Raw genomic sequence first — 18,962 nt, forward strand, 5'->3', positions numbered from 1 at the left:
TGAAGTGTTAGCAATTCCAGGAAGGGAAGAGAAAGCTCTTCTGGATGGGCTCACACTGTCCACTGCATAATTCTATTTACATGAGAAATATAATTGGCATTTAGGTTGTTGAGCAATATCTCCATTTGGAGAGGGGCAGATTTGCTAATCATAGGGGTGTTAGGAAATTTTTTCCTTCCATAAATTTTAATTATAGCACTTTCATAATCATCTTTTCACAGATGAGGAAACAAATCACTAAAAGGCCATACAGAAAAATTGGTCTCTGCAAGTGCCCTTTTCTTTTGTCCCTAATAAATTCACTTCCTCAGGCCTCAGATAAACCCTTTTGCCAAGAGGACTGGTCTGTTCAAATCCAGTGACACTTAACCTACTCCACATGGTTCTTCTCCAGGGCCTTAAAGCAATTTTTTCGAATTTCATTCATTCTTCCAGGTTTTACCAGCCCTACATCCCAGTTCTGATCTCTAGCTACTTTCCAAAATGGTTCTTTAAAAGTCTGTACACAAGTATAAATATATGATAATCAAGCTTTAAAATTTCCTTACTCTTTCTACTTTGTTGCTCCCCATTTTTTGTAAATTAATCAATAAACTTAATTAAGAACCAGAAGTAGATAGGTAGGTAGATGGATAGGTGAATACTGTTATGGACTAATTGTATTCCTCCCAAATTCAAATCGAAGACTTATCCTTGCTGTAACAGTATTTGGAGATAGGGCCTTAGAGAGGTAATTAAAATTAAGATCATAAGGATGGGCCCCTAATCTAATAGGTCTGTATCCTATAAAAAGAGGAAGAGATACCAGAAATGTCTTTTTCTGTGTGTACATAAAGAAGAGATCATATGAGGACACAGCAAGAAGGTGGCTATCTATAAGCCAGAAAGAGAAAGGAAGAGAGCCCTCCCCAGAAACCAACACCGATATACTTTGATCTTGGACTTCCAGCCTCCAAGACCTGTGAGAAAATGAAAAGTTCTGCTATTTAGCCATCCAGCCTGTAATATTTTATTGTGGCTTTCCAAGCAGATGAATGCAGATGTTTTCTTGTACATCTGTGTTTTGAGGGTATTTTTTGTCAGTGTGCTAGGGAGTACAAGAAACCACAATATGAACATGGTTCTTCTCCAAGGGGTGTCAATTTTATAAAATTTGAAGGAAGAAAATATGAACAGAAAGCATGAGAATTTAAGTTAAAACATGGCTTTCTGGAGAAAGTCCTATCTTCTGCTAGCATCTTTGCTCATTCACGCAGTTTCTACTTTCTCTGCCATTAGGAGTATTTTGATGGAAAACTTTGTTAAGTGTTGTAGTAGGTGAATCTTAACTAATGAGAACATAAACTAATTTTGGATATAGTTTCTAATAATCATAAGTAGATTGAAAGAAAAATGTTTTTCTACAGCCATACCTCTATTACAAAGCATGCCATGGATCAAAAGGAAGGCATTGTGGGGACTGTGGTTAACTCAGGGAAACAATACAAATGAAAGCACAACTCTTTTTTGGAAGGCCCTTTTGGAACACCTGTGGTATTTTCTAAGGTACCAGTTGCATTTCCCTTTCTGGTTTCCCTTTGGTCTTGGTGAAACTGTCAAACAAGATTTTCTGTCACCTAGCCAAGAGGCATGCACACATGTGAGTCAGACTAGGCCAATTCTCTGCTCCCTCTGAGGACAGTAATCTTTGAAAAGGAGGGAAGCAGACCCCGAAAATAGTGGGAGATACTTCATTCTGTAGCAGGAAAGCTCTTGAAAAAGCTAAGGGTCTCTCCATTACATCCTTCTCCAAGAAGCCCTGGGGCAGTTCTGATCTGAAATTTCCCCAAAGACCTATGTGTCAAAGGGTTGGTTCCCACCCTGTGGCATTATTAGGAGGTGGTGGAACCTTTAAAAGGTGGGGCCTAGTTGGAGGAAATTAGGTCACTGGGGCATGCCAATGGAAGAAATATTGGGACCTTGGCCTCAGTCTCTCTCTCTTTGCTTCCGGGCTGCCTGGAGGTGAACAGGCCTTGTCTACTGTGTGCTTGCATTGATGTATTTTTCTAACATGGGCCCAAAGCAATAGGCCAAACTACCGTGGATGAAAACCTCTGAAGCCATAAGCCAAAATAAAACTTTCCTTCTTATAAGCGGTTTATCTTTGGTATTTTGTCATAGTGACAATGACTAACGCAATGTCCTTGCTTTGTTTTTCAGTTTTTCTTTGGATTTACCTACCCCAAATCCTTCCAGTAAGTTCTTTTATGCTTAAGTCAATCAGAGGTCATTTTTATTGCATATAGCCAAAAAGCCTGTAGTACCCAGCTTACAGTGTAGACCTATCATACCAATCATAACTTACTTGATAAAATACTCTATTTGCAGGAAGTTAGCTACGTAAGATTTTATTTAACATTATTATTTGCCTAGGTTTCAGAATAAAACATAAACAAATTACTTTTAAAGTGGAAAACAACCTGTTCCTATTTTTTTTCTACTACTTTACTCCCTACCTCAACTTATCTTAACCCTCATTCCCATTTTGTTTTTAAAAAAATGAAAACAAAAACTACTTACAAAAGAGAAGCTTTTATATCTAAAGTCTAGTATATTTCTGCTTAAGAGATTAAATGTTGAAAATTGTTTTCTAAGCAGTAAACAAAGCTCATACTTAATCTATTTCATAATCGTAATCATCATCGTCCATGATGAGTTTGATGCTGGAGGACTCTTCCGGTTTGGGTTTCTTTTTGACCTCTTTGCTTTTCTCGGTCAAGTGTAAGTGCTGCTCACATTGCTTCATAATCTTCTTGGAAGACATCCAGCTTTCCCCTTGTTGTTCTGCTGGGGCTGCACACCGTCCTCCCTTCACATCTGTGCCCTTGGCCTTCAGTATCTCCCTGGCTCTTAGGAGAGTACAGGTGCAGTTCCACGGATTTCCATCCAGGTACAAGTGCCTGAGGCGAGGCAGACACTCCAAGGCTTTGAGGTCTAAGGCAGAGATCTTGTTGTTCCTCAGGTTTAGAACCTGAAGCTGCTTGAGATCCTTGAGCTCCCTCTCAGCAATATCCTGGATGGCATTGCCTTTTAAATCCAGCCTGGCTAAGGTTTTGGGGAGCCTGCAAAGTATGAAGACAGGATGGGAGAAGAGACCACAACCATCATTCCACAACCATCAAGGCATCAGAAACTGAGCATCACCTGCCTCTTCTGTACAATTCTTATCAAGTTAGGAAACAAGCTTTATGTTAGAAAGTTAAATATAAGCACCAACTTGCCTGATCCTATAGGTCTTTAATTCTTTTTCATAGGTCTTACTTTTTTTTAAAACCTAAATTTAATGTATTTATTAAAATAACAATTGTGGAACCATCATAACTGTATCTTGTCAGACACAATGAAAACAAAATTAAAACCTAAATCATCAAGAAAAATTGTATTCTTAGCTTCCTTGCATATATAATATGTGACTAGAGAGACAGGACTGGCCCTGTGACTGGCCCCATAGGAACAGCCCCTGGAAGACAATTCAGCATGATGGGAGGTTGTTCTCAAGAAGACCAAGACAGGGTGGAGCACCACGCCTGGAAAGCTACTAGAGCTACCAGGCACCTCAGGTCATGGGTCTTATTTTTTAACCCCCTGATTTTTCTGGTTCCTGATCATAAAGCTCTTTAAGGTTTTGATTTATAAGATGAAAATGATTAAGATGGTAAATTTTATGTTAGGTGTATTTTAACACAACTTTTAAAAATCAACTGAGTGGGGCATGGCGGCACATGCCTGTAATCCCACTGGCGTGGGAAGCTGAGGCAGGAGGATCACAAGTTCAAAGCGAGCCTCAGTAACAGCAAGGCACTGAGCAACAAAATAGAGCTGGAGATGTGGCTCAGTGGGTGAGGGCCCCTGAGTTCAATTAAAAAAAAAATCAACTGAGTCATGTGTCACAAACATAGGAACCACTTGGAAGGACTCCTGCTGCCAAATTTGGGATAATGGGAACATCAAAAGGGACTAGCAACTGCACATGATTATGACACACTAAATTAAGATGCATGAGGGAGTCTATAGCAGTACTTGAGAAAAAAGAGAGAAAAGAGAAAAAAGAAAAAAATTCTATGATATTAAGTAGAAAAATATATAGTCGAATGACCCCAAATATGTGAAAACAGATTATGTTCTTATGTCTAGACATGGTTCTGATTGAGCAATTATAGCAATTATAATTTAAAAAATAAATTAATTTTGGCACACTGTTTCCAACCTTGATCAGCTGTTTATTTATAATAATCAGGAGGAAAATTTTTTCTAATACTTTGGATATCAGCTTGACAAATGTCATGCTAATGTCTATTGATAAAAAATCTTTTCAAAATCAGAATGAACTAGAGACTCTTTCTGTTACATTATTTGCATATAGTTTGAACATATAGGTGGACCTTCATGTACATAGTATTCAGAAACTTATGGCAGACCCAGTTATATTATTGCTATATGGAAGAGAGAAAACAAACAAGTTTAACCATATTCTATGATAGTACTACCTTTGCTTATTATAGTATTATTCTTTTATGAATATCATTCCTAAAAGTATTCTCAGTTAGTCTAAATTATTGGCAGTTAGCCTAAATTTTGATCTTGGGTTTTCTTTTCTTTTTTAATTAAATCGGTCATTTTATATTTGTACTCATATCCTGAACTACACAGTACCTCAACACACAAAAGCACTTATGCTTTTTTAGTACAGTCACACAACACTTAATGATAGCGGGATACATCGTATGAAATGTGGCATTAGATGATTTCATTTGTGCAAACATCACAACTACAATATTACTGGATGACATCATCTTATGGGACCATTGTGGTATACACAGTGTAATTTAATAGAATCATTGTTTTGTGACACATGACTCTATTTAAAGCCTTAATTATTTAAAATGTCATCTTCTTAAGTGGGATAAAATTTACCTAACAAGGTAGATTAATTTACCAGGGAAAAATATTTTATACTTAGTGGTTTGAGCATTAAATTCAGTATTAATCTTCAAGAAAATACAACTTTACTCATATACCAATTTATAAAAGGTGAGTCTCCAAAAAAGTATATGGGAAAATCTCTTATTCATAGTTTTATTTTGTTACTTCCCTAAGGAAAGATGAACTATTCATAGACTTTAGTTGCAACAGTGACTAAGACTCTACTAACATTGCAGAGGACAACAGGGCCTGATTGGGGAAAAATGGTGTAATAAACCGGAGTCAAAAATACCTACTTATTAAGATTTGCATTCTAACTTGGGTCATTTTATTTACCAGTATGTGGCTTTAGGTAAGTTATTTATGTTCTTGAAGCTTATGGTTTTCCACCCTAACAGATGAAAGTGCTCAGTACACAGAATTCACATACAAATGTTAGCTAATAAAAATTAACAAGCCATATTTTCTTTTAAATAAATACGGTTATTCAGTTCTGGCTGTTTGAAGAAATTGTACATGTCTTTAGGCATCTCCCTTTCTTTCTTTCCTTCCGTCTTTCCTCCCTTTTCCCCTCTTTCATGTTTCTAGTGAAGTTACAGCCAAAATGACATCATAAGAAAAAATACTAATTATCCTGGTTTTATAAATGTTTGACAGTTACTTTTTGCTTCAATATAATTTGTCTATGTAAATCTGATTCATATTAAAAGATTGATGTGATTTGAAGGTAAACGTGCCTCTAGAAATACCATCATCATAAATATATTCTTTGGGTTTTGCCAGTAGATGGTGCTTATGTGTAAATAAGATTAAATGCTAACTGCCTTATGTTGTGAAAAGCTATTCTAAATTTGAGTTAACTGAAGGGAGAATAAAAAAGACATGATGTTACTTCTCCTTGTTCACTAAGATGCAGATTGGTGAGAGGTGAAGCAGCAAAAAGGGAAGCCTGTATCTTGGGTATTCTAAGTAGTATAGTATTGTTGACAGTAGAGTAAATCACAAAGGTGAGATCATGAGGTGGCTAAAACTCCCTGGGTCTGGAGTTAAATGACTGTGTTTAAATCCATTTATTAAGGATGTGCATGGAGAGCAAGCTGTGCCTTGCTCTTAGTTACTCCATTTTACAAAGCAGTACTTTGCTATTAGTTATTCCATCTTGAGTACAAATGCTGATGCAAAATCCACTAATCCCTGTTTGTACAAGTAAACAGCCACCATCAGAATAGCACAATCATAAGATAAAAACTAATAAATAAGTGAATTGTGCTCATAAAAAAAAAATGACAACCTGTCAACCTGTCAAATTAAATCAGAGGCATATGGAACCATGAGTATATCAAACCCAGGTCAAGGAAACCACACACAAATAATGCAAAACCCTCATCTAAAACACATGAAAGGGTCTGGGATTGTAGCTCAGTGGTAGAGTGCTTGCCTTGCACTCGTGAGGCCCTGGGTTCAATCGCCCTGGGTTCAATCCTCAGCACCACATAAAAATAAATAAATAAAAATAAAGATATTGTATCCACCTACAACTAAAAAAAAAAAAATTAAAAAAAAAAATGAAAGGAAAGACAACTAAGATGGTGATATGGTGGCACAGACTGACCGGTCGGTCATCAGACCATCTGGTGAACACTTTATGACGCTGGCAGACAACACAAACTACTGACTTTATCCTGAGACTTCAGCTTGGCTCCATCTCCCTGCTTGCATAGCCTCTTTCCAAATTGCCTGCCATCCAGACACTGGCTAGAGTAAGTTCTATGTGTCCTGTCAGCTCTGCATCCTGAAAGAATTCTTTGGTTCCTAATTTTATCTGACTACCTGCAGTGACTCTTTGCATTTGAATCTGCTGTCTTTGCTTTCACTGTGGCTTTTAAAATCCTGTAGCTGTCTTAACCCTTTCTTAGCCCTTCCATAAGCTATTTATCATTATGTAAAGTATTGTAGTTTGTGACTTGAGTGTTAGAGATGATAAAATTAAGATTGGAATAAAGAACCTATTGATTGCCAGCTCTTGGGACTAAGTGACCCATGAGTATTCAGTGAATTACAACCAGTGGAAGTGATGTAGTTGTGAATTTATTGTTATTCAATGAATTCTGACATTGTAGAAAGACAAAAATGTATCCTGTGTTAATGGCATGGCTCTCTTATGATAATGAATTTCAACAGGTTTCTTATTACCTCTAAGTCTTAGTGTCCTAATCTGTAAAATAATAGGTCAAACAATGAACTTACTTTTATAGGATTGTTGTATAGAGTACAAAGAATAGCAAATGTATTTATAGCGACTTCATTGCTGATTTTAGCAAGCATGTAATAAATGCTAGATATTATTTACATTATTGAGGTGAATATAAACACAAAATTTATTTGTTTTTTGAGTATGTGTGCACCCCAATTTATGTACTATTACGTTCTAGATGAATTGTAGAATGGAGGATGATAGGAAAAAGAAGGAGCTCGTGAAAATCCTATTGTAAAAGGAGCAGGTTACTATCTATAGACAACTGAATTTTATAGTACAGATTTTACGTATGAATAAGAAGCATGAAAATAAATAGAAAAGGTGTGCTGTTTAAAGGTCATAAATAAAAATGTTTAAACTCAAATGTAGGGGCTGGGGATTTGGCTCAAGCGGTAGCGCGCTTGCCTGGCATGTGTGTGGCCCGGGTTCGATCCTCAGCACCACATACAAACAAAGATGTTGTGTCCGCCAAAAACTAAAAAATAAATATTAAAAATTCTCTCTTTCTCTCTCTCTCTCTCTCTCTCTCTCTCTCTCTCTCTCTCTCTTTGAAAAAAAATAAACTCAAATATAGGGAATGAATATTGTTATGTTTTTGTTCTTTATCAGAGGAAAACCACAGAGAACCTTTTCTGGATAATTCTCACTTTCTAGTGTAAAGAAAAGTCATGGAGTGGGGGTGATAATGCTGAGATGTGCTTAAAAATTACAGGAATTCTGTTATCCTATGTGGCCAAGTTCCTTGATGGAACATACAGTTGTGTCGCTTAAATTAAACCTCATGAAAATCCCACTCCCATCTCACAAGCTCCATTGTTGTTGCTGAGTGGTTCTCAATCCCAGCTGCAAATTAAATTCATTTGAGGAGCTTTTCAAAAATACCGATGCCTGGGTCCCAACCTTGGAGCAGCTGACTTAACTGGTTTGAACTAAGGCCTGGGTATGAGTATACTTTTTTATGCTTTTCTAGATAATTATATTGTGAAGTCAGATTTGAGAACTATGGCTAGTTGAGGTTTGCAATTTTATTATATACTCCACTGAATAAAAGCATTGTGTTTTCTCTAGTCCCTTATAAACACACAAGTACTCTCATAGGAGTATATAATTAAGATATTTTTACTCATTAAACTTAGCAAGATTAGTTAACTAAATGCTTTCTAAAAGTCACTGAGTAGAAAAGTCCATTGACTATACCATTTTGCCCATGGCTGTCACAGCCGATTGTCATATCCTTATGTGACATAGTCACCTCTTATCCTGATTTATGGGTCTTTATTTTTATATACTTTTTTTTTCTTAAAGTAGGACCATTCTGTAATATAAAATAAGGCTACTAAATAAATTATTTAAATAGCAAGTATTAGGCTTGTTCTTGCTTTAGAGGCTAGTGTTGGCTGTTCTTCTACTTAAGACACTTTTCTCCAAAAATACTTCATGGCTAAATCCCTCACCTCTTCCAAGTCTTTGCTGAAATCTTACCTTTTCATAAGGATTACTGTGCTTACCCAAATTAAAATAGCAACCAGCCCCTCCACCTTCTACTCTGCAGACCTGGTATATTTGTGTCTTTTTTGTTGTTATAACTATAATATCAACATGGTCTAAATGTCAGATACTTTACTTATATATTACATTTATTGTCAGTCTTCCCCTGTTAGAATTTAAGCTGTACAGAACTGCAAATTTTATCTCTTTTATTACATTTTTGTTCCAAGTACTTGACATGTGGTAAGTTTTCAAAACAGGAAAAGAGAAGGATGAGGAAGGGGAGAGGAAAAGGGAATGAGGAGAAAGGAAAGAACAGAGAAAAAAAGAGCTAAAGAGATAGCCAAAAACAGAAAGTAAGACCATCACAGATGAACTCACTCACTCATACAGACACATGAAGAAATAAGCAGAGCCAGCTTAAGCCCTTTAAAGGTCAGAGCACTGAGAATATGACGCTCCTCAATAAATAATTCAAAACAAATACAGAACTACACTGTAAAGTTTTGATTTTCCTCCATAACTACTACAAAAATGATTTTAAAAATATAAATTTTAATGTCTATGCCCCCTCAATTTTTCCTGGTATCCTTGCTAGTGGCCACTCATGCATGCTCTGCCTGCCTGTTGGTTATCTATACCACATACTTAGAAGTCTTGATGATTTTTACAATATCATTACATTCTGTTTGTATAGATATCAACAGTTGGAATCTCGTCCTACATACGAGATAAATTAAGTTAGTATTGGATTCAGATTGAAGGCTGGAGATTCTAAACCTCTGCTTAAAATTTCTATCCCTAAGCCTTTGTTATGTTTGCTGACTCATTTTGTTGTTTGTGCAATATGCTGCTATGTCCCAATCTTTGGAAAATGCTCATAGTAGTTACAATAAATGACAGCACTCACTTACCTTAAAGGTATAGACAACAGCAGGTTCTGCTCCAGGGCCAGGTTGGACAGTTGAGAACACTTCTGAAGGGCCCCAGCTTCAAATAAGCTGACAACGTTATTGTCCAGAAACAGATGTTTCAGGTCTGGAAGGTCCTGAAAGTCTTGTGCTGTAACTTTCTGGATCAGATTGTTGCTACAGTCAAGCTTCTGTAGCCTTACTGGTAGTCGGAAGGGCAGTGTTTGAAGTTGGTTTTGGGATACCTCAAGAGTAGTTAAATTGGCAAGGATCTGTGCCCCATCAATGGAAGAGAGGAGGTTCTCTGACAGGTAAAGATGGGAAAGGTTCTCCAAGTGTATCATATCTTGAAACCTAACCACTTTGAGCTGGTTTCTCTCCATCTTTAAAGATAGCAAGGATTTGGGTAAATTAATAGGAATTTTAGTTAGAAAATTACCACTGAAACTGAGAAACTGCAAAGACTGCAGAGAAGTAAAGAAGCCACCTGATATAAGATGTAGCTTATTATTCTCCATGCTCATGTGCTTCAGATGGGGAAGAATGAAGGGTCCAGTTACAGACTCTATATTGTTATCATCCACCATCAAACTTTGCAAACTGACAAGGGAGGAGAGCATGCTGGGAGACAGGGAGGAGATTAGGTTGTTTTTAAGTTCAAGGACTTTCAATTTCTTCAGTCCTTCAAAATCTGATCCATGTAGGACATATATTGAGTTATCATTTAGTTTTAACACTTCGAGACTGGCTGGGAGAGCACGGGGGACTCGTCTTAACTTATTTTTCCAGAGTTCTAAGGTCTTCAAGGTATTCAGAATTTTGAAGGTGTCATTTTCTACAGACTCTGTTCCACTGGCCAAAAGAATAAAATCTTCCAGAGCCAACATTCTGGTGAAGTTAGATTGCTACAAAAGATATGGGGCAAGGAAGGGGAGAAAACAAGATTGTAGTGAAAAAATTCCTCATAAATTATTGTTATGATGCTAATGATACTCCAGATTTCCTTTCAGGTTCTATTTAAAATGACCTCTTGGAAAAGGGCTGATACTTAGATCCTGACTACTTTTATTTATGATTTCTAACATCCATTTAAGATATTAAAAATATTCTAAGCACTTTCACACACTTTAGACATATAATATTGGCTAATTCTTACTGTGTATTCTCTGACCCCACAAATTTGCTTCTAGGCAGAAGTATTTACAAATTGCACAATGATCTATTGTGCACTAGAGTGTTCTTTTGTTGCATTATCTTATCATAGCCAGAAATCGAACAATCTATAAGTCTTTCACCAAACTTTAACAGTTTGTAATTCTTTGTAAGACTACGAGAATATTTGAGTTGCTTGGACTTTTGAAATTATGACATTTTAAAAATGTTTTCCCTTTAAAAAAATTAAAAGTAAAACTTTCAAATGTTCTAGATTCCACTTTCAGTAAGATATACTTACCTGAGAAACATTTTCAGCTATATTATAATTTGGAAAATAAGCTTACCTGTTTCCTATCCACGGTTTGCACTTTGCCAATTAAAAATGAATCTTCCACCATCTCTAGAAAGCTTCATTCATCCAAATATTCCAGAACTAATGCTATTCTTCTCCAAGAATTTACATAATTACTAATTCTGATATATTCCCTCATGTTTTGCAAGTTCCTCCATCTGTCCACGTCTGCCAACCTCCTAGCTTAACATCCACCTTTTTTCTTCAATGATGCAATCATTTGTATTTGGTTTTAAGAGTATGGTTGTATTTAAACAGAAAGAATTGCTAAAAGTTTTCTTCAGGTTGCTAAATATTTACAAAATTTTCAATCTTCTGTAGAATTTGATTTAGTTGAAAATTTCAGTGTACAATTTTATGAATTTTACTATTGATAGTCTCTAAATATTTGATATAACTATGCAGTTGAGCCCTTTTATAATACCAATGTATGATCTTCAAAGAGAGTTCATTTTGTATCACATTTATTATAGGTATCTATATTGTGGAAAGACATATGATGTGTATTATGGTACATAAGCATCTTCTAGTATATTATTCTTTTAGAAAAATCCCATAAATGGATGGGATTAACATTTCCATTAATGGAAGTTTTTACTCTTTAATTTTTTTGGCAGCTGCCTTGCATTATATATTGCTGACAATATTTGACATTTTCCTAAGAATTAATCAGTTGTATTAAGTTGTCTATTCCCCAAATGCTTGCAATTTTATTCTTGCATTTGTTGAGTATGTACAATGCCAAGTGCTTCTGTTTTTGTTTGTAGGTCAGGCCAACTCTCTACCCCTGAACTATATTCCCAGCCCTCAAGTGCTTTTTTATATGTTATCATCAATCTTCTGATAATGTTGCAAGTTTGCTCTCATCAATCTAGCTTCTTGATAAGGGTATTAGGAAATGAAAGAGTGAAGAACTGAATAAGGTCTATGTGACTCTAAAGCTTTTTCGTTCTTGGTGTCACCATTTCATTTTCTATTGCATTTGACCTAAAATTAATGTTTTTTAAAAAAGACTCAAGATCTGAACACAAATCACAAAGTTTTCAAAAAGCAAATATTTTATCAACTAATAAGTCTAAGTCTACCATTTCAGTGGTAGATTTCAGGCCACAAAAAGTTAAATGATCTGCTTAAAATTCAAGAGATCTTTAATCTGGGTTCCATTCTGAAATGTTCCATTCTGTTACATGAATTCAGAAGTAGCTGTAGTCATGGATCTTTACTTCTTGGACTGCTGAAATCCCAAAAGAAGAACCTGGTGTTACTAATACTTCCACTTGTATCCAAATAACAGCAAACTCTGAAAGATTGCTGACTATGTGGTAAGTCTGAGAGATGACAGGAATCTGAACAGGCAATTTATTTTGGAACTAAAGTGTGACGTCAAAATTTCTGTTTGTTTGCCTTTCTATTTATGATGTTTAGAAACTAAGGGGAATCAAAACTAGACTTCATATTTTTAACCTGAATCTAGTAGCTAGCTTTTTTCCTTTAAGTAAAGAAAACATGTTCATTTTCTTTTTTGTCAGATTCAATAAATATTAGTTTTAATTATTATTATTAAAATGGCTACCATTTTCTAAGCATTTACAAAGTTTAATCTTTATAAAGCCCTATATATACACGTAGCATTATTATTGTTTTTTCAGAGAAACTAAAGCTTAAGAAAGTGAAATCACCCATCCAAATACATCCTGCTAGCAAGAATATAAAGTCTTGTGTCACAAACAGTGACGAAGATACCCACTGATTTTCAACTTTCTTATGGGGTTTGCAGAGCTATTAATGGGTAGAAGAATCTGCCAGACCTAATGTTTTTAATTTCCATGGCCTCAGCAATGCTGTATTCACGAGATGTGAAAAGAAAAGCTTTTGCCCTAGAGCTAACCTTGGAGCTGCTGACAGCTTATTCAATGTTGCTTTAAAAAACAAGGCAAGTAATGTGAAGTAGAGCACAAGGTTGCTCCTGCTGGCTTTCCCACAAAAGGCTTTGTTTCTAGTTTCAATTCAGTGTAGGCCCTACTCTAAGCAGTAGAGGGCCACACACCCTTCTTGGTATCCTTATAGATCCAATGTGCCACATACCCACAGAGACCTGGCCTCAGACCTGTGAAAACCAAGCCAGTGACGAGTTTGTAAAATAAAGTTGGAATTGAACGATTGTTCTGTAAAAACCATCTTAAAATCCTGGAAAAATATGGGAAGAAAATAAAAATAATTCATAATTCCACTACTTGTTATAAACTGTTTATGTGTGTCTTACCAAGGAGAAATTAGATGCAGTTTCTCCTCTTTCATAAAAGATGTAAATAGAATCATTTTAATTGTCTGACAATACTGTCTGCAAAGTGCAAACTACATTTGCATATGTCCTCTGCCTTTGAAGAGAAAATGTCCTTTGGCTTGTGTGAATGGTAATAATGAGGTAAATTTAGTTATATTTTGCACGTGTGGACACAAAGAACTGAGCTAAGCCTGCATGCCTCAAAATAGGAGTGGCTTGGGTAGACTGAAATATAAATATTCATAGCAACATCACTCATAATAGCAAAAAAGAAGAAACAATTCAAGTGTCCAGTAGCTGATGAATGAATAAATGACATTTAGTATATACATATAATGGAATCCAGTAAGCCTTAAAGTGGAAGGAAAGGCTGATAAGTGCTACAACATGGATGAACCCTGAGGACATGCTAAGTAAAAGAAGTGAGTCACAAAAGATCACAAACTTAGAGGAAAAGACTGAATTCAGTTTGGGACATGTGGTTTTGAGATCCTTCTCATATATCTAAGAAGTACAGTGTGCATCTGGATAAATCCGAAACATGGGAAGTCTGCATTAGAAATTCAATTATGGGAGCCATTGTCACTTAGATACAATGAGGTCACCTAAGCAGAGTTGATGTAAGAAGAAAAAGAATGGCTGAGGATTGAGATTCCTTGAAGATACTCCAAAAAAAGGGAGGAGAATTAGAGGAAAGGAAACCTACAAAATAGTAGAAAAGACATATAAGAAAGGAATAATGAGGACATAAAAGTGTGGTATCACAGAAGGCAAAAAAGTAAGAATTTCTGGAAAATAGAAGTGAGCAATTATGCTTTAGAATAGTTTAACTGTGTGGAATAGATAGAAACCAGACATGAGTGAATTTATAAATAATAAGTAAATTAGAGTGAAAATAAGAATAAATAAGCCTTGGTGGATAGGTGTTGAGATAACTAATTGTGAAATGCAGAGAGGAAAATAGTAGGGAAAGAAGCGAGAAAAGAAATACACTGATTATCTGGGAGAGCAAATGTAAGGGTAAGAAGTCTTTACAAGGTACAATGATAATTGATAGCTTAAAGACAAGGAGATAATGACCAAATTCAAGATCTTCTTGGTAGAGAAGTATGATACATGATTATGACATGACTAAGTGATAAAATCAGGATGGCTGAAATAAAGTTGAAATACAGGTAGATACTTGTTTTTATGAGTTCAAGGAAGTGTGAGACTGGGACATTGGACCAGCCATGCACAAGGACATTAAAGTTGCTGGGATTGTAGCTCAGTGGTAGAGGGTTTGCTTCACATGAGTGAGGCCCTGAGTTCGATCCTCAGAACCACAAAAAAATAAGTAAATAAATAAATAAAAATAAAGGGGGGAAAATAAAAAGACTGTATCTAACTTGAAAAAAAAAAAAAGGTGCCCAAGAAGATGTAGGCCTTAGGATGGGGGGGGGGCGGGGGAGGCGGGGGACTACCAGCCAGCACGAAAGGGACCAGAGGCACAGTATAAAACAAAAGAACAAGAAAGACTATTATTGCCCAATGGCATGTACCTCAAAGAAGTGGGAATTTTGCAGATAACTGTGTAAATAAAATCTCTCCTTTCCTGAGGGCAGAAACTATGAATTTTTAATATTTTATATTCAGCCTCAAACACAGCATTCATAGTCCCAAACATAGTTGATTTATAGGAATGTCATATAAGCATTTTAAAATGTGATATATATTTATTAATATAAACATAATTATATCTAATTTTTATTAATCTTGAAGATTCAAATTTTAAGGCACTTTTTCCCTGTAAATAAAGGCACTTAATTCTGTAAGTTCAAACCAAATAAACAGGATATACATTGTATTCACCAAAGACAAGAAAAATATGGTCATTTAAAACCCGAGCATTTTCAAAAGGGAAGTTTCATTGCTCAAGGCTTTTTACTTCCTTAACAAAATAATTCTGTCTTTCATTAGTCTTTCTGATGTGAACTGTCCTTCCAAGAGACAAGTAGGGTAAAATCAGAGGAGTAGCAATGCCATGGTTTAAGGAAACTAAGTCAATGACAATCTGATTTTGATGAGAGGTTATTATTTCATCTTATGGGCTACAAAGTGGCAGAGTAGAATCATTATTAGGCTTAGTTGACACGCCAACTCCCTGACAGCTCAAGTAGAAATGTGTAATCACTTAACCAGGTGTCTTGCTTAAATGCTTAGACCTTAAAGGGTCAGACTCATTCTGGCTTTAGGTACTACTGTACTGGAAACTAGGCAACAATGCCTATTGAGCCTGGACATAAATACCACGGCACTTATATTAAATTCTGATGCCTACATGAAAATTTTTTAACCAAATGCAGGATGGGATTGTCTCTATTTGATGGGAAGATATATCCACCTGCTACCTCTCTGTACCTGGTTAATTAAGAGGTATTAGGATGGTTCTGTGAGGGAGAAGCAGCAAAGAGGAAAGGGAAACTCAAGAGAGTCACAGAATTTTCTATCTAGCAGAGGCCTGAAATCACTTACTTAATTCAGCCTTTTCACTTTATAAGGTAAGAAGCGAGGCCCAAAGATTTTCTAATTACTGAGAAAACTAGGATGAGAACCCTAGTCTGTTGATGCCTTTCAAAAAAGCAAAGATCAGGGGCTGGGATGTGGCTCAAGCGGTAGCGCGCTCGCCTAGCATGCGTGCGGCCCGGGTTCGATCCTCAGCAGCACCACATACCAACAAAGATGTTGTGTCCGCCGAGAACTAAGAAAAAATAAATAAATGTTAAAATTCTCTCTCTCTCTCTCTCTCTGTCCCCCTCTCTCACTTTCTAAAAAAAAAAAAAAAAAAGCAAAGATCAAACATAAAAATTCCTTCATGTTGTAAAAGTTAGAAAAATCTATAGCACTCTTTACAATGTCCTCTGGATAGGTGAGCATAAAAGTAAAAGTCATAATTAAAAGAACATAGAATGAGATATGCAGATAACTTGACACAACAAAAATATATTTCCTCTGTATTAGTTTCCACAAAGACACTGATACTTGACTGGTATGTGCGTTTATGTGAATTCTTCTGATATACTGAGTTTATCCTGATAGCCTTATAATGCTCTGTCATCTGCCATGCATAGCATAAAATAAAATGTTTTACCTTGGAAGGACTTATTCTTAACCCTAGGGATATAAAGTGACAATATGCTCTTTTTGTTAAGAAATAGGCCCTTCTTTTCTTTTACTTTGCAACAACATAGTTTAATTTTTTTTCAAAAGTTGAAGTAAAATATTACTAATTGCAGATTCTGTTTTTTTTCCCCATTTTTTTTTTCTAAAAAGAAATACCCAGAGGCATATGCCATCTCAGTAATATACAACAGACAAGAAGCTAGTATAACTGCCCTAACTTGGTAACTAGGGCTTCTAAATTATGATATTTAAATCAAATTTAACAACTCCACACTCACCCAACACACTGTCTCACAAAATAAAACTTCAGCAACTTGAGTGTAGAATGACATAGTTACCTGGAGGTGCTGGATTTTGCTATGGCTGATGTAGAGTCTCTTGGTGGTGGGAGGAATACCTGATGGCACCTCCATCACTCTGTAGCATTGCACCAACTGCTCAGAATCACAGCTACATCTTCCTGGACAGTTAGGACTGAAACCGTCACTAAGAGAGAACAAAACAAGAAGAGCAGAAAGCAGATGCATCTTCCAAGTCAGGGGCTCTCAGGTAGCAGGTGGGAGTTTAGGTGATGTCTCACTCTTTATACCCCGAAATCTGATCATAGAATCTTATGAATGTGTACTCTGTCAATGTAAGAAGACAGGAGAGAAAAAAATTCTCAAATTGTCCGGGTTAAAATGTTAGCAACCATTACAAAGAGGAAGGGGCTTAAACATTGATAAGCTGCCTTAATATTTGTAGGTGAGCAAAACCCTGTGTTATTTATGGCTTGGAAGGCTAATCTGCAAACACCTCTATTATCTGTAGTTTCCTTGTTTTGTTAAAAGTGACACTAGGGGATTAGTGGGAGAAGACAAAGAGCTGTTTTATAGTGGGCCATAAAACCTTTGAATTTTCTGTGACCCTATATTAAAACCATTTTTGTAGGAGTGAAACTGGCAGGTGTTTTCTTCTCACATTAACTAGGAAGGGAAAATAGGCAGGTTTTACATTTGTTATTGTTGTTTCAGTAACATTTTATTGCTAGACGAATCAGTGGGATACAATGGAGAACTATTTAGGGTCACAGATAATTTATTTCATTCATCTATCATTTAAGCCAACCAAACATGATATTTTAGAAATACCTTTGTCATTCAAAAATATTGTTGACCATGTTAAGAACAAAACATCAAAATAGTTCTACTAGCTTTATTTGTAATAATGGTAGAATGGGTCTCTAGTTTCTTCAAAGTAATTTGTCAGTCCTGAAACCTCAGCTTACTGCAGAGGGGAAAGTTCACTTGGTTGGGCACTTCTTTGTTGTGGCTTTTTGTCTTGCTCCCAGTATACCTGCTGAGACTTTTGGAAAGTATTTTAATAGTTGCTTTTAAAAAAATTGTTTTTTTAAAAAAAAAGCATTTTAAGCAAAAGATTATGTAAAGAACCCCTTAAACAAAAGAACTAAATGTCTTCCTGTTAATGAGTCTCAGCTGGTTGTTCCAAAGAAACAAAGTGCTTTTTAGCATTGAAAAATTTCTTTAGTCTTCCATTCAACCACTACTACAATTGTCATTTAAAGCCAAAGTTTCTTTGATGTGATAATCAATTCATTTCATTTCTAAAGTAAAGTTTTATGTGTTTTTTCCCCCAAAACTTGTCTACTCCCTCTTTCTGATGCTTTTTCCTTTAACTATCAGAGAAATGGAGTGGTAATGATGTTTCTTTTCTGTCAATAGTCTGACTTTCTACAATCTTGTTTTAAATTACTCTTTATCGCATAATTCTTTTAATTTTTAGAATTTTCAAGTATCAAATAATGCTTAATAAAAGAAAATTTGGAAAAAATTTTCCAAGGAAGAAAAAATAATACCTTTAGTCTTGTCCAAAGGCAAACATTCTATTTGTATTTCTTTTCTATGCCCAGTCTCTGAATATGTTTTTGTGTGTTGCTAAAAGGCAAATTCACAAGTTACATGAAATAAAGTGCCTGTAAAATCTTATCCTCTCATCTGCTGTCAATGACAACAAGTTTCTGTTATGTAGCATAGCAGTGAGTTCTATTTTCTATTCTTTGTTGGTGACAATTGGATTCTCTTTGAGCCTTATACTGTATAATTTTTCTTATTTTTATGGTAATTCTGTTAGCTTTATTATAATTTGGCATTATTTCTAATATTAAACTATGAATAGCTTTATCTAATCAGGTTGTGGACACTCATTTGTAATATTTTTCATGTTATTTCATAGTCTTCATAAACTTGAATGTCTAAATAATTCTCCATCAAGACAATTGTCCAGGGGCTGGGATTGTGGCTCAGTGGTAGAGCGATTGCCTAGCCTGTGTGTGGCACTGGGTTCTATTCTCAGCACCGCATATAAATAAATAAAAGAAAGTTTATTGACAAC

The 18,962-nt window shown here is 35.7% G+C and overlaps 1 protein-coding gene across 1 annotated transcript; it reads right to left on the minus strand.

Moving 5' to 3' along the window:
- Window positions 1-2,385: 2,385 nt before the first annotated feature.
- LOC101976665 (nephrocan) lies at window positions 2,386-17,098 on the minus strand. Its single transcript, XM_005336090.3, has 3 exons — window positions 16,910-17,098; window positions 9,622-10,523; window positions 2,386-3,101 (listed from the first exon to the last, which is right to left on the minus strand). Exons 1-3 carry the CDS (start codon window positions 17,096-17,098, stop codon window positions 2,654-2,656), a joined length of 1,539 nt encoding a protein of 512 aa, XP_005336147.2. The 3' UTR covers window positions 2,386-2,653.
- Window positions 17,099-18,962: the final 1,864 nt, after the last annotated feature.

The sequence above is a fragment of the Ictidomys tridecemlineatus genome, chromosome 8, assembly GCF_052094955.1.
Source record: "Ictidomys tridecemlineatus isolate mIctTri1 chromosome 8, mIctTri1.hap1, whole genome shotgun sequence".
Taxonomy (NCBI): domain Eukaryota; kingdom Metazoa; phylum Chordata; class Mammalia; order Rodentia; family Sciuridae; genus Ictidomys; species Ictidomys tridecemlineatus.

Coding starts and splice junctions, on each gene's coding strand:
- LOC101976665 (XM_005336090.3), bottom strand. CDS start 17,098: ATGCATCTGCTTTCTGCTCTTCTTGTTTTGTTCTCTCTTAGTGACGGT. Junction 10,524..16,909: donor GCAAAATCCAGCACCTCCAG/GTAACTATGTCA, acceptor TATCTTTTGTAG/CAATCTAACTTCACCAGAAT. Junction 3,102..9,621: donor CTGTTGTCTATACCTTTAAG/GTAAGTGAGTGC, acceptor CATACTTTGCAG/GCTCCCCAAAACCTTAGCCA.